General features: G+C 41.0%; 1 protein-coding gene across 4 annotated transcripts in view; it reads right to left on the reverse strand.

The window, feature by feature from the left end:
* The window catches only part of FMN1 (formin 1), a 153,431-nt gene that overhangs the window by 57,649 nt on the left and 69,438 nt on the right, over positions 1 to 26,344 (reverse strand). For all 4 annotated transcript variants that reach the window (XM_081858606.1, XM_081858604.1, XM_081858605.1 and 1 more), the window contains 3 exons: positions 12,322 to 13,028; positions 9,037 to 9,187; positions 1,775 to 1,862 (listed from right to left, as the gene is read on the reverse strand). In XM_081858606.1, the coding sequence (XP_081714732.1) occupies positions 1,775 to 1,862; positions 9,037 to 9,187; positions 12,322 to 13,028 (946 nt within the window). The remainder of the gene's footprint in view (positions 1 to 1,774; positions 1,863 to 9,036; positions 9,188 to 12,321; positions 13,029 to 26,344) is intronic.

Here is a 26,344-nt window from a genome sequence, read left to right on the forward strand (position 1 = left end):
TGTGTGCCAGATGTACAGAGCTACACATACTGTCATTGCTAGACAACATGAAAACTGCCAAGTATGTCAGTTACTGGGCTTAGACACAGCCAAAGGTGGAAATCTCTCAAGGCAAAAATCCTACACCACCCTGAGATACCATTACATTGTCTTCCTATTGCTTCTCTTTTATCTTCTCCCTAGTTTTGCATGGACATCTGCGGATGCGTTAGGTTTTCTGAGCAGAAAGAGTGTCACGTTGATGCAAGCTCAGAGGTTATTTAAAAATAATTTCTTCAGGCACTATGGCTTGGATCCAGACATGTCTTTGCAGAAGCAGAAGGGCCATGTTCCCCATTCTGTTGCAGCCCCCCTCCCTGTTCCAGTCCCATCACACTATGTACTAAATGTTCCCTCAGTCTTCAGGGGCAGCAGCTGAGTCGTGAACCAGGAGAACCCCGGTTGCATGAGTAGAATTCCAACCATCTATCTCTGGACCCAACCTTTCATTCTAATTTTATTTTTCTGTCATCAGTTGACGACATTGGAATTACATAGAGTAACAGCTTATCTCTGCATTTGGGGAGGGGTTGTGGGTCAGTGGTCCTATGAAACAATATGCTGGGACAGGTGACCTTGCTGTCACTACCTTGACTCACTCTACATCTATCCTAACAGCCAGCAGCAGGGGATACAATTGTCTCTGTCTCACCTCTCATGAGCAGACATTGGCTGATAAGACTGGAGATGATGATTATGATGATGATTGTTACAATGCTCTGGTAAGCTGTAATCCCATCCCTTCCAGTTCTAGCACACCAAGAACTACTGAAATGACATCTTAAAATCAGAAAACTCAAAAATGTAATTTGTTGATTGGCCGATGAGCTTGTTGCTTTGCTGCTCCTTCGTAGTAAGGAATACTGCAAGAGGGTTGAAACTAGGCATCTCTACAAGACAGCCACTTTAGGTGTAACACAGCCAATTCCTAGGACAGGAGTGCCTACTCTCTCTCAAGCAAGCAATTATACAAATGTGTGAAATAATTTATGTCTTTCTTATGAGAAAAGTCTAGGTATGTTTAGGAATTTAAGAAAAATGGCAACTAAGGCAGATATTTATAGTGTTATGCATGGTATAGCGGTCCTCGTGGGGCAGCAATAAAACTGCTATGGTTTCAGATTGGATGGGAGAACAGCATGTTGAGATTCTTTCATTGCAGGGGGGATGGACTAGATGATGCCTAGGATGTCTCCCAATGCTACAATTTTATGATTCTATGTATAGGAAAAGTCAGAATAGACAGCATTATTCTCCCTTTCTCATAGCACTGCAATTTGAGATCCCTTAATGGAATTGATGGGCAGCGGACTGAGAATATACAAAAAACAACAACCACCCCATACTTCTTCATACATAATCAATTTGTGAAATTCACTGCCGTAGGATCAATGATCACTAGCTTAGTTTTTAAAGTGGACTAGAGGAGTAAGTGGCAGATATGGTGCAGCAACAGCTGAATGTTAGGGCTGCCAAGTGGAACTTCCAATTCAGAGCCAGTGTGCCTATGAATTCCAATTGCAGGGGTGGGAAGCAAGCAGAAGGAAAAGTTATTGCCTATTTCATGTTTCCTGGAAGAATCTGGCTGGTCCCTGTGCAAAACATGATGCTGAACAAGAGGGATGCACAGCTATAGAATGTAAAATATGCACCCGAAGGTTATTTTATTATTATTAACTTACTTCTGAAAACATTCCATGCACAAGGTTCCTTTCAAGATGCAAGCAACACTCACCTTGTTGTATGTCCTTCATCTCCAAATGTAAACTGGAAATCAAAATTCCTACAGTCTGAGATCTCTTTCCATCCAACAGTTTGATAATCTGGAAATAAAAATAGTTTGTCATACTTAAATGTCCAAATAAATGTGAAATGTAAAGCAAGCCAACATTTTTTAAAAAGTGACTTATATGTGACTTCCTTTCCCCTTCATCTTTCATGGTATTTTCTTTTTTTAAAACTGTATGCCAGGAATAGATGATAATATGAAAAGTCAGAATGCTGTGAAGGGGAAAAGCCTACACACAGTTCTGTGAATCCAACAGTAATGAGAGCTTTACAACCAGTATTGAAATCCAGCAAATAAGTGTAACCTAGAATTATTTCTAATTCATTTTTATGGCACTATGTATCTGCCTATAGAATGGGAAAATAAAATCTATGTATACTTTCCAAGAAAAAAATTCACCTTTACCTGCCACCAATTTTAAGGGTGTGTACGTAACTCTTCCACTTAGATTTCTGACTTGGATTAGGGCTGACCCAATACATTTTGTTTCTTCAGAGTGAAAGACAAAATGGCACCTCCTCCTGTTTCACATACAGAAAGCAACTATGTTGGCAGTTGGATCTTACTTTGATGTTGGAAAAGGACAGTGTCCTCTGCTACAGCTAAGGGTGGCTAGCTCTCTTAGGAGGCACAGGGCATGTTGTGTGGCACACACGATTCTGCTCTTCAACACTTAGCCAACATCTTTTACCTCCCAGCACCTGCTGCCTGAGACAAATGCCTCACTCTGCATAATGGTAGGGCTGGCCCTGACAGATTCAGATGTGCAGGGCCTATACTGTTAAGATTCCTGCTCTGTGATTGCAGTCATGGGATTGTTGTCTATCACATGATGGTGTATGTTTTCACTCCACAGAGTGGGAAGTGACAGAGACAGGATGTTTGTGTTCCGGTGTTCCATGAAGTGGGACTATTCTCCTTTGTTCTTTCTTTTTGCTGTCTGATGCTAGAGAGAGAAGGAGCCATGTTGCAGTGCTTCGTGTGTAAATAAAGTAGATTAGCCAAAATGCTGAGTTGCTGAGGACTGTTATGCAAGCTGCAAAGACTCTGAGGATCCCTAAGTGTGCCGATGTCTGTTGGCATCAGTCACTGTGATGTTTGGGCAGAAGAAAGCTTTTGAAGCTCCCAAACAATAGACCAGGAGGGAGAGAACATACTAGTCGGGTATGTGTCTCTGCCAGGGTCCTACTCAAGAGTAGGATGGGCTCCTGACATATACCTGTCTATGTAGAAATAAATGTCGTTGAATTCAACGAGACATACACTCAGGTAAATGTGTATAGGACAGCAATCTAAATTAGTTTAATTTCAGTTCCCTTAACTGCTCCTACAGATTTCAACAGGACTTAAAAGTTGAACCAACTTAGTCTGTACCCAATGCCAATGGGATTTAAATCTACTTAACTTTGGCTGTAACGTGCCCAGTTTCGATTCTTAGAATAAAAGTATGATGGATGCTCAGAGATTTTCTGAACTCATGTCTACAAAATAATGGGTGCATATTTTTTTGGTCTCCATTCACTATTTTTTAAAACAAAACAATTTTTAATAACAAAAAATTTGAGGGACAGAAGAAAATTTACCATAGAGTAAATCTACAAGTTAAATAGAAGTTTGTCACAGACATTTCTGAAGTTATAAATGTTATTTGATGAACTTGGCAGCAGATTAAATTCTAATAGGGGTAATTAAAGGCTTAAGTAGAGTGCAATTTGTATAGCATTCACTGACCTCCAGGCTGACCCTTTTCAGAGGAAAATTCATAGGCTGTCATAAACCCCATTAGGCATGCCTAGTTTGAGGCAAAACCTTTCCAGACGACACCTCATACCGGCAATATTACATCTGAAACTACTACATTTGTAGGTACGCTCTAAAGATCAGGTTAGCTCGCACAACTTTCCTACTCCAGTATCTTATTTTAAACTGCAAATGCCTTTACTATTACATAATTTAAAACTATTAGAGAGAGGTTCACTTCAGAACAAAACAAGCTTTATATTTATAGCCTTTTATGGGAAGAAAGTACATATGGTCACAATTATAAATGCCAAACTAGACTCTGGCTACCTGAAATAGTCTGAGCAAAATGATCAAAAATCCTGTAGGGCTGAAATTTGTCACACTGGATAACAAAATTGTTAAGTCAAGAGAATAAAGGCCTACCTAGGGCACACTGGCTTTCTGTTAGCCTTGAGTAGTAGCTGAGCTCTTACTGGGAAGTAAAGAGCATTACAGTGACTGACTGGAAGGCAGATGAGCGCTGTTGTCCCAACATGCTATCTGCTATTGAATCAAGGGGCATACTGTCTTTGATACTGGAGGTAGTCCAGAGTATCTTACCCTCCATAGCCTTATCCCCCTTTAAAGACATCTAAGTTGCCAGCTATCACAAATGCTGCATTCAGTAATGGGGTTTATTGCATTAGTTTTACTGATTATAATGCTGGCGCTTCTTGTCCTGATTTTAATGTTCCTTTTACAGCTCAGTATTTTTGTGTGTGATGAAACAGTTTTTTTAATAGACACCCCACCACGTGTCAGGCTAAAATTTAAACAGCAGGAAATAACTTTACGCCGGGTTACCACCCCCAATTTTTGTTACTTGAAATTGCAATGCAAAACTGCTCCCATGGTTTTCTGCGTTAACAGGATCGCAAAACAGATCCCACCCCCACCAACCCCCCCGCAAACAACTGATGTAGAAATTAGTACTAGGCCTCTCTACCTGATTTCCAAAAGTGGCTTGTACGTCATGTGAGAGATCACATAAAATGTAGACGTTATCAGGTAAGGAAACATTGGGAAAACAGTGCAGTCTTGACTGTAGTCTAAGTGGTAGAGAATTCCATAATAATAATAATAATTTGTTATTTATACCCTGCCCATCTGGCTGGGTTTCCCCAGCCACTCTGGGTGGCTCCCAGCAAAATTAAAAGCACAATATGTGCTGTACGTCCTTTCATATGCCCCAAATCTTCCAACATTCCATTTCACTGAATGATGCCGCCTACTGCTATTATCTGAGACAGAAAAAAAATCTCTATCATCTTTCTCTACACCATGCATCGCTTTTTATACCTCTGTGATCTCCCTCCTTCTCTCCTCTGTAACCACCAAGCTGAATGCAGCCCACCAGGCATGTGCACTGCTTGCTTGGAACTGCAGAAAAAGTGATTTGTCAAGCACCTTGCAAGCCCTAATGCACTGACTGCTGAGAAGCAGCTTTTATCTTGGTGGATCACAGATTCAGTGGGTATGCACTAAATTAAGGTTTGGAAAGACCAGATTGTTCCATCTGGCCCCAGCTAGTGAAAGATGCTTCGAGCTCCCAGAAGTACGCACTTTGCGCACAGATGACAGTAGTATGTAAGCAAACAACTTCCTAGCTGTTGCCAGTTGATGATAACGATACGCCAGCTGGCAGGATACGCCTAAGCAACAGACATGGCAGCAAACTGTCTGCCTCTTCTCTGGTTACTAAATATACCAAGGAAATAGATGCAGTATCTCCAGAGCCTGCGACAAGAATGTAAATGCTGCGATCCCATGCTTCATCTTTCCCTTGTATAAACACAGGGATTGTCACAGCCAGTGCAAGCCTTGGTCATGTTAGTACTAAAAGTAAAAATTCAAAAATAACATCCCTCCTTCCGAACCATGCTGCAAGCCGATGCTCACAGGAGCAGGAATTAGGAAAATGGTGCTCCCTCCGAAATCCACCACCTGCAGCAAAAGCTTACACTCACTATGTAAGACCAGTCTGTAGCAGAATTTCACTGGGTCAGCATGTCAGACACTCAAAAACTATCCAGAGAAAGAGTTCTTCTCCGAAAGTAAAGGACAATTCACACATATCTTGTTTTTTTTAATGATTATCAAGCTTGTTAACCTGGGCTCAGAATATGCTTGCAGTGAACAGGACCTGCGAGTGATCAGCTACAACCAGATATTGTTATTTTGGAACTCTAACATGTAGTCAGTAGAGAGAAGAATAACCACTTATGGCACAACAACAGGGGTGCAATTACCAGGGGCACAAAAGGATACAGGCCCTTTGACAAGCTACTCACTTGTATGAGTTCACAGTGAGTATATTTTGAATCAGGATTGAAAGGATGGGATCACAAGCACGCACATTGCATGAAATGGCCCATTACTAGTTCCAAATACAGTGGTGCCTCGCAAGACGAAAAGAATCCGTTCCGCGATTCTCTTCGTCTAGCGGTTTTTTCGTCTTGCGAAGCAAGCCCATTGACAGCTTAGCGGATTAGCGCTATTAGCAGTCTAGCGGCTTTTAGCGATCAGCTGAGAGGCGGCTTATCAGCGGATCAGCTGTTAAGCGGCTTAGCGCTTAGGAAAAGGACGAAAAAAGCGGAAAAAACCCCGCGGGAAGTCGCAAGACTTTTTCGTCTTGCGAAGCAACCCCATACAGAAATTCATTTAGCGAAGCGCCTCCAAAACGGAAAACCCTTTCGTCTAGCGGGTTTTCCGTCTTGCGAGGCATTCGTCTTGCGGGGCACCACTGTAAGTCAGTGAGCAATATATTTAGGAATGGGACCTTTACAAAATAAATAATACTTATAATACCATATTATTATTAGTCTTAATGGTCTTAATGTTGTGTAAATATATTTAGGACTGGCAGCATTCTTATAACATTCTGACCCAGGATGGTGTAACACTGAATTATGAAGCCATCTTTTCAAGAATCGTGGAACGTTGTAATTGTTTTTATCATTATCTCACAATTACAAAATAGGCAAAAACATAAAAAACCCTGATGACAGATATATCCTCTTTTTAAAACCACTCTCATTCAAAAATATTGACACTCATCGTAAATGAGAACATGTGCTAATAATTACTTGAAATGAGTTAGAGATAATGGACAACAGAAAAGCCATTATCTTCAGTGGGTTTCTTTTTCTGACTTTGATATGATAATCATAGCACTAAAGAGCCAAAGGTGATTGATGGAGTCTTATTTAGATCATGCAGATGACACAAATTATGTGACATTTACCCCTTGACTTTGTAGGAAGAAAATATAACGGCATCAAATTGAATGTTAGCATCCACAAGAATCATTAATATCCAGTAGATATAGAAAAAAATAAATAATACCGTGAATATTCAAATGTAAAAAATCCTACTCTCTATACATTTTTCATTCCACACATGGGACAGCCATCAAGTTTGCTACAAATACAATGGCTTTAACCCCTATGTCTCTTGCCACAAAGCGTGAACGACAGGCATGTTTACTAAAGCATGCATCTGGGAGCCCTGATTGGCTACAGCTCCACAACGTGTTATATAAGTGTTTGTGGTTGTATGCCTATTATTCACATTTTATGTGAGTATGTGGTGGCAAATATCAGTACAGTATCAGTGCACCTTGGCAACACGATAGTTGTGTAAAGAAAGGGTAAAAGGGTGGGGGGGGTAAAGGACCCCTGGACGATTAAGACCAGTCAAAGGTGACTATGGGGTGCGGCGCTCATCTTTCTTTCAGGCCGAGGGAGCAGGTGTTTGTCCACAGACAGCTGTCCAGGTCATGTGGCTAGCATGACTAAACGGCTTCTGGTGCAACAGAACACCGTGATGAGTGCCAGAGCCAACAGAAATGCCGTTTACCTTCCCGCCGCAATGGTACCTATTTATCTACTTGCACTGGCGTGCTTTCGAACTGCTAGATTGCAGGAGCTGGGACAGAGCAATGGGAGCTCACCACCATCATGCAGATTCGAACCGGTGACCTTCCAATCGGCAAATCTGAGAAGCTCAGTGGTTTAGACCACAGTACCACCCACATTCCAGATTCTAGGACCCCATTCTATGATGCCTGATCATTAACTGAACTTCAAAGTGTACAGACATATTTATTTAATGCTTTCAAGAAGAGAATTTTCCCAAAATTAAGTATATATGCTTAATATTTGCATATATACTCTGATGTGAACTAGGCTCTTTGGGTGTGGGTAGAATCAACGAACTGGACCATAAAGAAGGCTGATCGCCGAAGAATTGATGCTTTTGAATTATGGTGCTGGAGGAGACTCTTGAGAGTCCCATGGACTGCAAGAAGATCAAACATATCCATTCTGAAGGAAAGCAGCCCTGAGTGCTCACTGGAAGGACAGATCGTAAAACTGAGGCTCCAATACTTTGGCCACCTCATGAGAAGAGAAGACTCCCTGGAAAAGACCCTGATGTTGGGAAAGATTGAGGGCACAAGGAGAAGGGGATGACAGAGGATGAGATGGTTGGACACTGTTCTCGAAGCTACAAACATGAGTCTGACCAAACTGCGGGAGGCAGTGGAAGACAGGAGTGCCTGGCGTGCTCTGGTCCATGGGGTCACGAAGAGTCGGACACGACTAAACGACTAAACAACAGCATCATCAACAACAAGAATCAATGAAACAGATCTCCATGCATTCAGACACTCAAGTTGGGTATCAATGAGAAATGAAGTCTATTAGCATGGAGAAGAAAAGGTGTCTGCTCTGCCCTGTTACCGTGCTCTTTCTGTATCGCCCCAGCCAGCCAGCAGCAGCCTTTGTGGAGCCGCAAGGTCACCCTCCTGACACCATTGTTGCTGTAGCTTACCTGGATAGGATTCGGGTAGGGAAAGATGGTGGACAGGTCAGGGCTGCACAATGACACTGGTGGAGCAGGCCAGTGTGCCCACACAATCTCATCCTCGCTGCTGCCCTCTCCTGCACCAGCCCCATCAAATTAAGCTGCAGTGACATTATTGTAGGGAGGATGGCTCCCCACCAGCACACAGATTGCTCCTGGCCCCAGCTGAACATGAATTGGAGTCTAGGCTTGTGTGTCATACTAATGGTTATGCTCCGTTTTAATGGAGTTCTCAAGCCATTAATAAGAATGTGACAGAATTCCAGTATGAATTTTAGACACAGCCATAGTTAAGCACTTCATACTATTGTCAAACCTTCAAAGCAAGTCTGAAGACAATTCAATCCCAGGTGTGGGCAATCATTGAAAAGAAAAATCTCAGCCTAAACAATGACAGATTGGGGCCACCACATATAAGATCTGTCATTTGAAGATCCTTTTGTATTTCATTGTTCTTGTTGTATTACTGAAACCTAAAATGCATATAAGAAAGATACTCAATAAAAACCTAGATTATTATTATCTAAAAATATTAAGTTAAGGTTGCAATGCAGTGATACCTTTTTGGCTTTTGTTTTCTTTTCATAAGACTCTGCTAATGGCTTTTTCTTTTCCTGAGCTGTTTCTTTGGAGAATAAGTATTCAAATTCACTGGCATCACATATGTCAGGCTCTTCCAAAGAATCCCACAGAGTTGGTGCCGTGTTTTGACTAAAATTGGAAAAAGGCAAAATAAAATTACCACAATGTCTCTTTCAAAGTTACTTACTTACTTTACCACATATTTAAAACTCCATCAATATTTAGTACAACTGCCTTTGGACTGGCCTACTATTTAGAAAGAAGTTCCATACCCAAATCTTTATACTGCTCAATACACTGTTTTGTAATCCTGTCTTCCCCTACCTGGAACCTTCCAGATGTTGCTGGACTGCAACTCCCATCATCCCTGACTAATTGCTATGGTGTCTGGGGCTGATGGGAGTTGGAGTCCTACGACATCTAGAAGCCATCAAACTGGGGAAGGTTAGCATATTCAATGTGTTTTCCCCACCGCTGCATAGACTGTGTAGCTTTTCAACACACAGATTGTGTATTACTTATTATTTTAAATTATTTGCATGGACTCAAGATTGCAGGTGATCTGACAAGTATTCTGAACATATACAAAATAATGAGGAGGGGATTCTAGGCAGAATGCAAGCACAACCTAGCCAAATATTGACAGTATCTTCCATATTCGCTTCTTCATATTAATACTACAGTTAGTATTACCACTGAATGGTGAGATCTATAATTTAAAAAACAATCTCATTTTAATGTTTCATTCTCTGCTTTGAGAATCTTTAGTAACAGAAGAGATTAGATTGCTTTTCTTTGGCAACTACCGATTCTTAATAAGAAAATTATCTCTTGGTTTTATTAGTAGCAGCTGGTATTTTCCCTCCAGCAGGTGTCACCCACATGACATTTTATTCCTACTTGTCATTTCATATCAAGTCTCACCTTTCCCCCCCGCTAAATTCCCATTAAAAATAAAAAATCAAGGCTCACAGAATAAGCAATATTCAGAAATGAAAGTATCAGATCTGGTCACATCTTCTACAATGCAAACAGATTCGAGTAAACCTTATAACTAAAAACACAGATGAAGAAAATGTTATAAATGCTACTTTTAATATAGTACCACATTTAGTTATAGAATGGTGCTTGGGCTGTATCAACTGATTTGCTGACGGAGATAGACTCTTATCCAACTTCCACAACAGATAGAAAACAGAAATTTGGTAACGGGGGAAAGACTTTTTTAATGTCTCTCCCTCAACATTTGGGCACATAAACCCGGTTCAGACATCTTAATCTGATCCTGGCTTCCTATCTAGGTTTGTCAGCAGTGATCAACCCACGCTTTCTCAGTTTGGATACCCTTCCTTCCTTCCTTGGAGGTTTTTAAGCAGAGGTCGGATGGCCATTTGTACTGGATGCCTTAGCTGGGATTCCAGCATTGCAGGGGGTTGGACTAGATGACCCTTGGTCCCCTTCCAACTTTAAGATCCCATGAAAAAATAGCGGTAGCCAGGACAGAAACACTAAAGCCAGACATACACAGGGAGGAGGGAAGGGGAGTAGAGAGCTCATGCGTACAGAAAAAAAGAAGTTCCAAATAAGGATATGGTGTTATTGTTGGTTGTTTGTTATTTGATCTCTATGAATTCATAGTCCACTCTTTTGTCTTCATCAAGCTAAGCAAAGAATAATAATAAGAAAAAATAATAATAATAGAGAAAGTGGGCAGGCAAGGACAGGAGAGCTGCCTGTCTAGGGTGAGTGGGAGGACATTTCATCACAAACTTAGGGGCAATACAACGGTCATCACTGCACTTTAGAATGCTGACCCTACATCAACTTACATATAAGGCATTCCTTCGTATAAATTCTAGGAATTTTACTATGCAGTAATCAGTACTTGGTGGAGAGATGTATTTCCAGGCAAGTAAAATTATGTCGCTTACTGACTTGAACTTAGATTGTGCTTAGCTAATTAGTAAAAGTTATGTCACTTAGGTTCCTGCTAGCTCGGTGGGGCTTTCCCCTCCTCCTTCCCACTGTGCCTCACCCAAATCTACTCTGGAGCGACAGGTGAGCCCCCTGAACAGAGCTTGGGAGGGACAGGGGGGACTGTTCGGGCAAGCAGAAATGCTTGTGCTGATTGAACAATAAGTGTGTGACACTGAATTCCTCCCTGGGATTGCAATCCTGTGCAAATCAGTGGGGATTATTGCTGAGAAGCATGCACAGGATGTAAAGCCCTGGCTTTTGATGATGCCACTAAGACCAGATCCCTTACTAGGGAAATGTGAGGTGTGTTGTTCTAGCCTAGAGAAACATAACATTTCTCTTTCTAAACAAAGTGCAGGAGCTAGAACCAAAGGCTGGTGGGCTAGGACTGATCACACATCCACTGTTGGGGACACGTGTGCTGCCTTGCTCCCATGACAGCCAGTGCATGTGACATTGGCATGCCTGTAATGTGCGCGCATCATACTGGCATGCCCATGGCATGCTGACGTCACTCACACACATTGCTGGCACATGCTGTGTGCCACATGCTGTGTGCAATCCACACCATCACATCGCAGGAGAGTGCCGACGTGACACAAACATGCCCCATGGCATGCACATATGGCAAAATGGAATCGGGGGGGGGGGCAGCCCCTTCATTTAAAATTTGTGGGTGCTCAGGAACCCAGGGCTCCCCATAGTTGGTGTTTGGGGCTATGTTTGGGGCTATCTGCTGCCACTGCACAGGTATTAGGCCTACAATGTGGTTCATACAGAAGCAGGCTAAAGTTGACTATCTCAACTCCACTAGTTCTTTGTATGTACCACTAAGCTGCATTTAATTGGCATGGCAGGAAGAGCAGTCAAGCATCTGAGCTGCAGTGATATAGGCTACTGGAAAGCCAATGGCCTTCCGCTGTGTCTTAGGCCCTTAAGGATTATCACATGAGCTAATCTGATGGCAGAGTATCTCCAGGACCAGGTTCTTTGTAACTCATGCCTCTAGCAGTACTAAAAATACTGCATGTCAAGTCATATTACTCTATTTGTGTGTGCCACAGGGCACAGTTCTGAACAAGAATGTTAGACAGATGATGGAACTTTTGAAAAAGGCTACTCCCTAGCAGTAAACCATCCTTTTTTTAAAAAAAAAAATCTACATTTCAAAACCTGAGTTGAGTATTTTTTTATATTTCAACAATGTAATCTCTTTTTGCTTTAGTTGATCTTGAAATACTGCACATAGGTTTCCACTATTAAATAAGAGGGAAGCATAACTTTACCTGCTGTCTTGTATTTGTATTCTGGTCCAATAAAGTGGCTTCATAGGACAGGCAGGTTCGATGGCAGGCTTTCGAGGACCTTGGCTTGATGACAATGTGCTGCTGAAAAGGAAACTGGATCCAGGAGGTGGTGGTGGTGGTGGAGGAGGAGGAGGAGGAGGACCTGCTCCTGATGGAGAAAATCCTGGTGGGGGAGGTGGAGGAGGCGGTGGCAACTGACCTGCAAAAGCTGCAGGAAGTGGAGGTGGAGGAGGAGGAGGATGGGGAGATCCCATGCCTGGTGATAATGTTGAGGGTGGAGGGATTGAACCAGGAAGAGGTGGTGGTGGTGGCGGCGGCGGTGGTGGAAACATCTGAGATACAGCACTCCCTGAGGCATGGCCATTATTGTCCGATGTGAGTGAAACACTATTATTCAAACAAGGTATAGTCAGCTTTTTAGGTATTGTTTGGTTATTTTTGACTGTCCGGCTTTCATCTTCACTTGGCTTTATAAAAGTTTCTCTGTCGGTTTGTATACATACAGTTCTGTATGTCTTTGGTGGGTGATCATCTTCGGTCGATACACAGGCATCCTTTGCTTCCTCGCTTCTCCTGTATAATGTATTTTCCAGTTCATTTTCCAAATTTGCAATGACTTCCTCAAGCTTTGCTATGGATGACGCGTGCTCTCCTCGAATATGAAAGACCCTGAGTTCAAACTCGGACTGTGAACAAATAATGAAAAGTCGCCGTTTAAGAAGTATAACTGCAATTGCCATGAAACGTACAGTGCAAGCCTGTGCTTGCTTTCTCAGAAATAAATCCCACTGAACTCACAGGGACCTACTTAGTATGCATAGCACTGCAGCCTTAATTGCCTTAGTTATTGCGTGTAATGCCTGCAATCACTTATAGTGACACTGTCTTATTACCTAAGAGGGAAATTAGGTCTGACACTACGGCTGGGCAGTATCTGTTTTTCAACATGATATATTACCAACGAAACATTGCGATATATCACAATGTCTGAAATAAGGATGGAGGTATGTAGAGGCACTGGCTGGCTTCATGGTTTTTCCTGCATTGTGATTTTTGCTGGCCCCTGCTCTTGTGATTCGCTGTCTCCTGCAGGAGGCAGGGGAGAGGTGAGCCGGCAGTTAACAGGGGCTGCAGGAATTGAGAATCATTGGCTGGCTTTACAGTTTTGCCCACAATGTGATTTTTGCATAACAAAACACACACATCATGATTTGCGATATATGGCCTGGTCAAAAATTATGAAACCGATATATCATGATATGGACTTCAAACCAGATTTAGATGATATATCGATATATTGGCCAGCCCTATCTGACTCACATCAGTGAAAAGCAATACAAGTTACATGTAAGAAGGAAAATGTATATGCTAAGCTACATAAGAAACTAAGAAGAGCCCTGGCTGCAACATACCAGTGGCCTATCTAGTCCAGTATCCTGTTCTCACAGTGGTCAACCAGATGCCTATGGGAAGCCCAAAAGCAAGACCTGAGCACAACAACACATCCCCCATACCTACAATTCCCATCAACTGGGATTCAGAGACATACCACTACATAAACATACTTTGATAGACAAATTCATGGAGGATACGCCTACAACTCGGTACGTAACTTAGTTATTGTACACTATTGGCCCTGCCTTTTCTTCCTTTTGAACTACTTCTATACCAGTTATTCATGCCACTGACTATTTCCATTTTAGGAGTTAACAAGGTGGGGATTCAAGATAATTAACAGTGGTGTGAAGAAGCTGTCTCCCCTGCTTCCACTGTGGGGCTGTTGAATAGTAGGAAATCTGGTAGCACTGTTGGGGAGAAGCTGCCATCATCATAAGAACTGCTGTACGGAAGGGACAGAACAATCATTGCTGTCACTGTCTCAAGCCTGGCCTGTCTTTTTTTATTTTTACATTTTTAATGTAATGTAATAAAATAATGTATTTTATTTTTAAAAAAGAAAAAAAGCCCCACAAAATCATGACATTCAAGTTGGTTATTGAATTTTTCTGTCACAGTCTGTGTTTCTGGGAATTAACAGAAATTGTTTATTATTCATTTAAACCACACACCAGAAATGAGACTTAAAATCAAGCTGGAGAGTGACAAAGAATAATCTGCAGGGGACTTCATCAAAACAAAGTATGAGCAGCCCTGAAAGGGAGTTATCAGGGAATGACCCTGAGTACCTGGATGTAGAAGATCAACGAAGTCTGGCCTGTCTTGGGAGATCCTTGTGCACATTTGCAGCTCTAGTACAGTTCCCAGTCCCTAACCTTTGCTCGCTTCTTTGGTAAACAGTTTGAGGTCCACATACATGTGCTAGCAATAGCCATTTGAGGAAAGATTTTGAGGAGCGGAAAGGTCTGCAAGCCTATTTTCCTGAAAGACAAGTTAGTGTCTACCATTGGTAGAGAGACCCTCCCCTTGCCTGTGTAAGCTGTTTACCCATCTACATCCTGGGAGAAGTCTCTATTTTGTTTTTCTTATACCATGACTACTGAAAATAAAACACACTCTCCCAAAACTAATATGCAAACATGAGTCTTCTTAGTACCTTTTATACAGGGAATTAGACCTTGCAGGGGTCAGTTTTGAAGTTTTATTTATAGAAGCATGTAGTCATATATGTGCAAATGGTTTTTGTACGTTGTAAACTGCTTGGAAGCTTGTTTTAGCATTAAACAGTATATAAAGTAAGTAAGTAGGTAAACTAATGAAGAAAATGGTTTCACTGCTCAATACCAGAAACATGAAGTAATGAATTGATAATAAATTTTATATATTTACCTACAAATATTTTTCAGGCAAAGGAACGAATTTAGGGGAGGGACAAAGAGGTTCATAGACTGTTCAGCTTTTTGCATGATATTCTCATTCTTTTCACAGCTGCTTCTTTCTTTACCCAGAAACAGCAATAACACACTTGGGCTGTCACACACTTCACATTAAATAACAACAACAACAATACAACTTGTGCATACCCCCAAAATTGGTGGCCTTGGAAAAAAACAAAAACCCTTGAACAAAGAATACATTTGTTTTAAATTTGAGCAACTACAATCAGAGGCTTAACAATGAAAGGATATTTGGAAGAACAAAATACTGTATGCCAATTTGCTTAAAAATCAAAATTCCTTTCTCGAGACACCTCAGCCATCATAATCTGTTTCATATGCTGCATTAATATTGTCTTCAAGGACAAGCATTTCGTTTTATTCCCAATGCATGGACTGAGAATAATATAATTCAAGACATGACACATGCAAAAATCCCCAGGACACTAAAATATTTGTGTTGTTTAAGAGGTGTCTATGGAATCCAAATGTGCATGTGAGTGAATGAGAGATGCAATTACATGTAGGAGATGTGGCAATGGAAGATTAACAGAAAGCGTAAGGTTACCAAAATACTATTCGGGGAAAAAGTTGTGGAAGCATATATATTATATATGGAACTGCTTGATTTAAAACATTACATACGCAGCAGTGGATCTGGATCCGGACTTCTTGAGAGCAAAACTCCAAGTACAGAATATTTGCAGTGGAGAACGGGCAAAATGATTTCTTCCAACTTCTTCTTCCCCTTTGCTCCAGAAGGGCTGGAGAGCCTTCTAGTACAGTGTGGGAAGTAGCACCTGGGGGGCTGCAGTTGGAAGGGCGAATCCTCCACCGGGAGTCTTCAAATTACAGTCATACATTGGTTTTAGAACAGCTTAGAACAGCTCCCAAACACCGCAAACCGGGAAGTGACTGTTATTTTTGGAAGCCAGATGTCCGACGGGGCTTCTGCAGCTTCTGATTGGCTGCAGGAGCTTCCTGCAGCCAATCAGAAGCCTCACTTTGGTTTCCGAACGTTTTGGAAGTCAAACGGACTTCCGGAACAGACTCCGTTCGACTTCCAGTGAATGGATGGAATCCTGCTGGTAAGCAGTCCTCTACCTTGCTTACTGGCCTCCGGGAAGGTCGTGCAGGGGTCCTGGGATGCTCTCAGAACCCTTGTGCCTCCTTCCCAAAGGCTGGTAAGCAAGGCGCCACCTTCCTTACTGGTCCTCTGGGGAGGATGTGCAAGGGATCTGAGAGTGTCCAAAGGCCCTCAAGTGACCATCCCAGTGCCTGGTAAGCAAGATGGAGGGCTTTAAAAGCTCTTTCTGTGGCAGGTTGTTACTCCTGCCTGGCAAGGAAGAACTGTAGGGGGAAATAAGTACAGCAATGCCACCAAGTCTTCTGCTATGCTGAGGTTCAAGATAACCCTTCTGCTTTTCAACAAGTCTTCACAAGTCAGTGACATTAGTGGCTATTTTCAAATGTACGACTATTAATTCTAATGAATGAGACTTGATTCTCTAGCAGGAGGTAGAGGGAGAGCAACACCCTAGAATGCACACTTTATTTCAGCTGTTGCCTGTGAGAGGCAATTACAATGAAGTTCTATCTTGAGAAAATCGTAGCACCTTAATATTAATGAGTAGGCTTCTTGCATCATTAATCTTACTGTGATCTGACAAGTTTTGTGTTAAGAAGTGGGGAGGGGGGAAACCTAAGATAAAAAGATATGCCAAACAAGTTGTAGCAGCAGAAGGTTCAATGGTGTGGTCAAATGAGAGTGGTTGGATCTAATAAGAACACGGTGTGGACCAGAGGGTGATTGTCTCTGATCTTGGAGAATGTTTTTGGACACCTCGCAGCTCTTTTATTGCTGTAGCTGATTAAAATGAAAAGCCTCACAACTAAAATGTTCTTTTTGATGAGGTTTTCTTTCTTTTTTTTACCATGAACTATAGACCTTGTAGTCCAGTGGGACAGAAACCCTTTGATCTTCAGCAGCCACATAAATTCAAGGTCATAAAACAGCATTGGATTGGATTTTATTAGTGTGGCTGATGCCAGACTTGTAGAGTTGCCATGCTTCTGAGGCAACCATGATCCCACCTTCCTATTCTTTCCATCCAGGTTTTCGTATGTGAAACCACATTACTATTTTTTTGTGATCTGAAAAAAATAAAAAACTCCAGAAAAGAAAGGCGAACTGGCAAGAAGACTCGTGGATTAAGCCATAATTTTAAAAAGCTGGCAGAGAAGAATACGCCATTTTTCAGCGTATGTTAAGTCCATGTTTTGTCAGCCAAAAACATATATGTAGAAAACAAAAGTGAGTATCAGGGAATGAAGTCCATACATTCCTGGTTCAGCTCTGAAATTGGTCCAGTTTCATTCCAATTCAGGTCAACAAGTGGTCAGGAACACAAATATAATAAAAGACACACCCAATTTCTAGCATAATAGACCATTTATTGGTCTACCCCTTAGAAACACGATATGTTGTGATTGGACACTACGCATCGCAGTAGTGATTTTTTTAAAAAAATAAACAATGGATTGTATCAAAAGGTGGCTTTGCCTTAACAGACAGCTCAGGTAAGACAAGACACCCTACTTTTATCAATTCCAGAAAACTCACTCATTAATGATTTGTGCTATTTCCCCTCTATCACATTGTTTCCTTTTTAATAATACTTGTTTTGGACGAGAGGACCTGTGAATATTCCATAGAAATATTTACACATTTCGAACAGTGTGAGTTGCAAAGGAAGATAACAGAAGTAATATTTAAAGAAGGTCCTAAGCCAAGAATTTTCTTTATCATTATGATTGCAATTAGGCAGTCTCCAAAACATCGCTACAGCCATTTCTATATCTGGATAGTATTTACGCTGAAATACATATGGATGGGGAACAAAGAGGCTCCTTGTTGATTTTACAGTCTTCTCTTACTGGTTCTTATGAGGGTTTTTTGTGCTTTTTAAACTGCCTGTCTATTGTTTCTGTGCTTTTTGCAAAGACAGGACGTTTGTTCAGACCTTACTACCTATGGCAAAATCCCAGCTGATTGAAGTCTTGCAAGCCCGCAATACCTTGGCCTCTAACCATGGAGAGATAATGCCAAAACCAGGCTGTTCCACATTTATTTGACTGTAGTATCTCTCTTGATACCAATGCCAGTGAAGAAGAAGGGAGGGAGTTACTGCAGTCTAATAAACTCAGCACAGCCTGGATCAGACCTTCCTTTCTCTCCTGCAGTGAGGGGATGGGAGGGATTGCCCAAGAACCTGAGACTCTAGTTTTAAGTTTTAAGAAACAATTTCCTCTGAGCATCAAAGAACTGAGAGAATCATGTAAATCTTCTGAAGATCTTGGAGCATACCACAGTTCTTGCATTTATTCAAACATGAACTGGAAGAAGAGCCAATACATTGTATAAAAACAATTATGCTTCTATGTTCCTAATAGTATCAAGATGTTTAGTATATGCCTTCCATGGCAAGTAAATATACCAGACGTGTAGTCACGCAAGCAGTTTAGCTTTCAACTTTGATAATAAGGAGATTTGTATTGAAACTTTATTCCAAGCGTCAAAAATACTCTGCAGCAATAGAATGTACCAAACAGTTTATGGTTCCCTATATATCTGAGTGGCCTTATAGGCTGTAGCAATTACATGAGATGGGTTATTTTAATCGTTAGTTTCTTTGCTCTTGATTCCTTACAGTTCTTGTGGGTGCATGTAACTTTAAATAGCTATAAGATATAAAATTATCAGTGATTACACACAAAATCAGTGGAGTTTCTCATGGAGTTTATAAGTGCTGCACAGCGACATATTTTTAATTCCAATTGAGCCAATGGCAGCTAAACATAGGGAGCTGGTTCCTTGTGTGGATAGTCCCTACACAAAAACAAGAGAGCGCGTGGGCACACAGAAACAGCTCTCCTAGCCTCCTGCCTTTGTTAGAGGACAGCAATGCAGGCAAGACAGTTCCTTTCTTACTCTAACCAGTCCTTTTTCCTGAGGGGTACTCACGGGTACTGGCAACTCCCCCCCCCCCCCGCACTGATTAAAAGTGTGGCACTTACTATAACTACTTCATGGTAAGTGCTGGCACTTTTTTCCAGAAGAAAAGTACTGACTCTAACTATTAAGTTGGGGAAAACTGGATTTATGGATCAAGTTTTTAAAAAGTGTTATAACTATGTGTAGTCACGTTAATAGGCATTATTAATGACCTGGTGAATGTTTTCCAGTTTCAATAAGCAACTGATATATGCCCAAGAGAAGATTTAACATCTTGCCATCTAAAATGGGATGGCACATCATAAAATTGCATCCCTGTTGCAGAATAATGAGATATAACACAAGGTATTGGTATCAAATAAAGCCACAGCTTTATTACAGATGTCAGAAGTTTGGCAAAGGCATTGGGTACCACCACTGACTTCCGACCCACCTGCCACAAGTAAACCCTGGGTTACCCCAACAGTGGAGTGGGGGGTGGAGAGGCACTATGAATTACATAAAATAGGAGTGCCCCTTGTGGGATTGCCTGTCTTGAGGAGTGCATACCCTCCAACATTTCTCCGATGAAAATAGGGGCATCCTAAGGAAAAGTGGGACATTCCGGGATCGAATCTGAAACCGGGACAGCTTCTCTAAACTAGGGATGTCCCTGGAAAATAGTGAAACTGTGCTGTGCCCTTAGCCCTCACCTGGGCATTAGGACAGAAGCAACTCCTCACAGATTCTTTTAACCAGATACCCTATTACTCAAAGGTGCAGGCAGATGCTAAAACCTCCCCTCCAGCTTACCAGCATGAAATTACCATTGGAAGAAAAAAAAGGGGGGGCTAAGAGGGGCTTTTCTTTAATCAATACTAAATACCTTTAGGGAATTTCCAAAACACAGTTAATTTGTGTTTGTTTGTTTTTTGTTTCAAAAGCAAGTTATTATTATTTTCCTTGTTAGTTTGAACAAACATCAGCAAAGAACATATTTAGTTGTTACACCCTGTCACCTGCAGTTTAGTTCATAGGGTTCAATGTGACTAAGGCATGCCATTTGTGCAGCTTTAAGAATAGGAACTCTCCAGAAATAAAACATCCAGCAATATTCCAACAATAACAAAGCAGAAAAGCTCTCTCATTGATATAAACAGATGAAAGAAAGAAAGGGCCATGAATCAGTTCCACTCTCACTAAAGATTCTGTGCATCAGCCTAGGAGAATTGTTGATCCCTCTTATTCTATTACCAATAATCTTCTACACTTCTTCCCAGAAGCTCAGGGCCAAACTAGATGCACACTTAACAAACAGCAGGCAGCAACATGTATTGATTTCCTTTAACTAATTACAGGAGATAGGGAGCCACTGTGAAGGCAGTGCAAAGGAAAGGGGAGGGTTATCTCTTTATTCTTCCACTAAGACTGGAATGGAGATAATTCCTCCATGTGGCTAGCAGCTATGCAAACGAAGTCCCTATTTGCACCAAAGCAAACAGGCCTGGAATAAGATTTCTATTAAGCAGATGCAACTTCCTAGTGGCACAGGACGAGGATGGGAAGAAACACAAGAGGGAGCTCTTTCTGTGTGTTTGCCCACATGCTGCACGAGTTGCCGGAGGTCAAAAATAGTATTTCAGCAACAAGCACAACTAATTCACATAGGTAGCTGTGTTAATAGTGTATTCAGATGTTTGGTACTAAAGTGTTATCGAATGTATAAAAGGAGATTCCGAACATACAGACCACACCCAGGCGCTGATGCTCCCACCAACTAACTTCCCTGACTGCGGTGTAATTTATTTCAGGCCAACAAGGACCTACATACATATCAATGAAATTTCCCTCCCTGTGGAGGGAGCCCAGATACATACATTTGTACACACTTAGACCATGTTCATGCTTCTAGCGCACATATCAGTATACAGTCCATGTGTTCTAGACACCCTTTCACATGTTCAGTACTGAAAACCTGAATGAGTCTACTCTGTTACATCAAAAACGATAGTCTTGTAGAAGTTTAAAGACCAGCACAAGCTTTTGTGGACTGCAGTCCACACAATTAGTTACATAAGCTATTATCCCCAGATTAGAGATATTACACAGGTGTAGATAAAATTATCAAAAGCAGGAGCAAAGGACCAAGGCATGTGGGAGCTGCAACTGGCGATGCTTCCACACAAAGCTAAAAAAATATTGAGGAAAAGAAGAGTGACTATTGCCAACAACAATAATCAGCAACAATAACAATCTTCCTAATTGTGCTATGCAAATTCATGGGATACAACAGCAGCAAGCTAACTAGATGAAGATTTGATTTGATGCAATGGCTTCTTTGTAGGAACCAGCATTACGTTTCACAGAAATGCTGTACATGCTTTGGGGTAATTTTGCAAACAGTTTCATCAGCTGTAGGGTTCAAAGAATCAAGACTTCATTTGTATGCTGATTACAAGACTCATATGATGTATACATGTGGATGAAACCACGTGCGGAGGGCTCGTACTTTTCAAGTAAGAGTGGAATTTATTACAAACCACAAGCTGAAAGACCTTCAGCAGCAGCAACACATGAAATACTGAAAAAGGTAAAAAAGCTCATTAGGAAAAAATTGACTTGGCGACCTCAGCTGCAGCTTTGGACTGTAGTTAAGTTTCAGCAACCAAAAGTTTTCTTCAAAGTGTACATGCTGGGCTCAATGGAAGCTCTCTTAGAAAGAAATTTCAAGTAAAAAAACAAAAAGGAAATACTTGAGGCATTTCAGAGCTTTGATTGTGATTGTCAAAAGGATTTGTTTCTATAAAATATGGAAAAAGTCATTTTAAAGAGCAACTTGCTTACTTAAGAGAACTATAATGCTCTACATCCAAAGAGTTCCAAGGCTGCAATCCTATACCCACTTACATGAGAGTAAGTCTCACTGAACTCAATGGGACTTAGCATCTTAGACTCATAGAATCATCAAATTGCAGAGTTGGAAGTGACCCTGAGGGTCATCTAGTCCAACCTCCTGCAATGCAGGAATCTAGACTACAGCATCCATAATTATGAAAATGAATGCTTAGTGATTTGAACTGTAACTGCACATGCCATTCATATTTTTTATTTTTTTTTAAAAAAACATTTTATGGCAATAGGCAAGCAAACTTGCAAAAAGGCAAGCAAACTGCAAAAAGTGCCCCAAGCTCATTTAACAATTCTGCATTCATGTGTAAGCTACCTTTAAAACATTTCGAAGTAGTCCCATCATTGCCTTCCTGGAGAATCCCTCTATTTGCACAAATTATCCCATGTAGACATCGCTATTCACTCCCTAAACTCTTCAACAGAACTGCCACTTTAGTCTGTTTCAGATTCTGTTTTGGTTAGGGTTTACAATAATTGCTTCTAACTCTGTTCTATATGCTGTTATATACATAACACATATATATCTCCATTGCCAAAAACATGATTACACAACTAGCCTGGCATATAAACAGGCAAACCAGCTGGGGTATTTCAACAGAACTAAAGATGTAGGGACAATGGATACCATACAGCATCCCAATTAAAAAGCTTGAAATAATTCACTATATCCCATCATTACTTTTTAATATTTGAAACAGTAGATGAGAATACAAAGAAATATGAACTACTAAACATGTCACATTTCCTCTAGCACATGCACAAAACATTTATTTCTGTATATTCTTGCACCTATTAATCTGTAATATCCATGAAATCTTGTGCCCCTGACATTAAGATTAAAGCACACCTGTGTGGCAGCAAATTCCACAGAAATCACAAGGACTAAAGCCAATTCCTAGGCTGTGTCCACACTCCTGTTTATGCAAAGGGTTCTTTGTGTATAGCTGGCCTGTACATAACCCATTCTGCGTGACAACGGCACCTAGAAGCCATGAGCAGTGGTTGTTCTGACTATGGTAATTACCTCCTGAAATCAATTCTTTCATTTCTTTTACACACAGTAAGATCCAATGCAGTGATTTCACCATGAGATTATCACATTAGGGCAATGTCCTATATATAAATAGCAAAATACAAAAAAATCCAGTAATGTGTCCCACTCACCCTGGTTCCAATGGCAAAGAGGTACTAATGCATTCCAAAAACAGCCGGGGACCAATGGCTGAGAAATACTGGTGGCAAACCCTCTTTCCCTTACAGCATGGTCCCAATCTAGCTCAGCACCTAACTTGTGCTAGCTCTCTGTTAAATAAAAAAATCTGCTAATACCAGAAAACAGAACCTGTCTCTGGTATACAGGAATAGATCAATGTATGAAGCTATGTATGAACAATTTCTTTTTTAAAAAGATGAAAGCTGCAATGTTTGGCATTTTACAAGAATCTTTCTGCGAGAGAAACATGTCTTAGTCTGCAGTTTGTGTCTGACAAGCATAAACGAACATCATCTCTACTTAACTGGCCAACAATCTGGGAGTAGCTAGCAATAATGACGTGAGATAACCTCTCCTATGAATATGTTTGCTCAGGTGGGACATTCTTCAAAATAAAGATATGTTGCAGATTATTTGGGTTTGGTTTTAAAAAAACAACAGCTCCACCTCAACATACTAAAACCTCAACCACTTAAAAAAGAAAAGAAAGCTCTGTACCAAAGGGAGATTGCAAAATAGCATAAACGTCGTAGCATTCCTTCAGTATTATCACAGAATGTCATGGCAACTCTCCCAGAGGTGGACTGTACAGCTTCAACTAGCACTGCCATATATAAGTAAGCTATGAAAGCTAGGAAGCTGCCTTATACTGAGCCAGACCATTGGTTCATCTACCTCAGTATCGTCTACACTGACTGGCAGTTGCTCTGCAAGGTTTCTGATAGGGGACATTCCTAGTTCTAGAACGGAATTGAACCTTGAATCTTCTGGATACAAATTAGATGCTCTGCTACTGATCTATGGTTTTATAGACCACACTCCAAAATTTGCATCTATACCTCTCGATTTTTTTTCCAAGGAAGAAAGGAGAACACGTTTACTTTTTCCTCTAATGTTTCCTGAAACTTTTATGTTATCCAGCACAATTCAAACCTCAAGGAAAAAGTAATTTCCAGTTCTTAGAACCTCACCTACCCAGAGAAGTTTTTCAGAGAGTGTAAGAGACTAATGGCAAAAGTTGCTTCCCACCTTATACCAGTGGGAGCATCCCACAAGCAGAACGCCACTCAGGGGATACTGCTGCCAGCAGGAACCAAGTCTGGACCCCAGCCATTATTTTGTTTATTTCATAAAATTTATATACCCCTTGACTGTAAAAAAATAAATAAATAACAACCAACCACCACGTCCAAGCAGTTTACAAAAAAAACACACACGAGAAAATCAAGAAAAAAATCACTAAAACAGATAAAATTACCTCAGCATTTTAGCATCTGGGCAGGCTTGTCTATGCAAAAAGGTTTTTAGCAGGTGCTGTTGATTCTCACCTGCCGTTCTGTAGACTGGTAACTGAATATTTTGCTTTGGATTTTAAACTTTTGTCTCACTGGCTAACCTGGATTCCACTGAGGATAGACCAGAACCATTTCTAATTTAGGCAGCAGCAACAAATTAGAACTGCTTTCTGTTCAACTCCATAGGATGACAGCAATCAGAACAGAGGCCTATTAAAAATTCAAGCTAGCCTATGGCCACAGGGGAGCCTGTGGAATCCTGGCTCCCTTGGGGGTATTCTAGGCCTCTTCCCTGAATTTTCTGCTTTCATTAAAAACTGTTAACTGTAAAGCAGTAAACCTTCCGGTTTACTGGCCAGCAAATTAGAAAGGCAAGGAGATAACTGACCCAGGCCAGATCCTCTTTTCAGAAATCTTGTTTGTTTTTATGAATATTTAATACAATGAAATAAGTGTAAACACAACACAGCACAATTCTAGGGCAACTCAAAAGTCCATTGTATTGAATTCAATGGGGCTTACTCTCCGATACCTCGGGTTAGGACTGCAGCTTTAGACCATCTTTATTTAGGTTCTGGATGTTCCACATTCATTCCATCCCCCCACTTTGGTACCTTAAATACAAATTTTTTGGCAATGGACCTGGAAATAGGACAAGGCAACTGCTCTTTAAACTGCATGTACAAGATGCACTATTGCTTTTGTTTTAATATAAGTACTATACATACTCAAATAAAAGCAAGTTTGAAGAAGCATAGGAGAGAGAGAGAGAGAGAGAGAGAGAGAGAGAGAGAGAGAGAGAGAGAGAAATACTTAACTGACCTCTGGTGGGGAATGCAGAAAATGCATTTCTACAAGAATTGTTTATATGTGGACTTGCCTTATTGGTCCCAGGGAATGAAAGAGTTGGGCTTTCCAATTTTGTGCCATATGAAAAATTGAGAAGCATAATGCCAACTCCTTCAAAGAAGTAGAAGACCTAGCACTGATCCTGTGGTATACTGCAGGACGTAAAGATATGTACCAGGCATGAAACAAATGTACACAGATACTGTCTCTTCCTGCACAATATGGTTGAAGCACGTAACTACAATCACGATGGGGAAAATGTGCAAATAACTGATGTTCTAACATGTATCCTGATATACTGGATATAAACACATGGAAGTACGTCCCACTGTTTTAACAGAACTTACTCCCATGAAAATGTGCTTGGGATCATAGGTTACAAGATAAAGATGAGATGTTATGCACAATAGCTTCTTTTGTCCTATTGTCTTCTCTGATCAAACAAGTCCGCAAATTTTTGAAGCACTACACAAACAAGTTTGACTACAGATATTAGCTGGGTAAGTGTGCACATCATCGCTCATCCATTTTAATTCATCAGGGCTGCTCTGATGTTTGAATTCAACAATTTCTTGGGCCTAACAAGATCGGTTTAACAGATTCTTTTGCACCAATTTGTAGTCTCTGAAGAAGAAAAAAACCCTCAAACTCAACTATCTCCAGGCTAAGATGAGCTGAACTGCTAGTCAACTGAAAGCCATTCAAAGAGAATATATTGAATGCATAATCATATTCTTCCTAATTCTTGGGTATATAGACTGCTACAATCATTTCATTGGAGTGAGCAGATTCACACGGGTAGAAGAACGAGACCATGGATCTGCATCCTTCACTGGCACCTCTTGCAGGGAGCAGCTCTGTGTACACACTGGGGCTCCTACGCCTGTAAGGAAGGGCTCTATCAGAA

This window comes from Podarcis erhardii (genome assembly GCF_964252035.2).
Source record: "Podarcis erhardii genome assembly, chromosome: 1".
In the NCBI taxonomy this organism is placed as follows: Eukaryota; Metazoa; Chordata; class Lepidosauria; order Squamata; family Lacertidae; genus Podarcis; species Podarcis erhardii.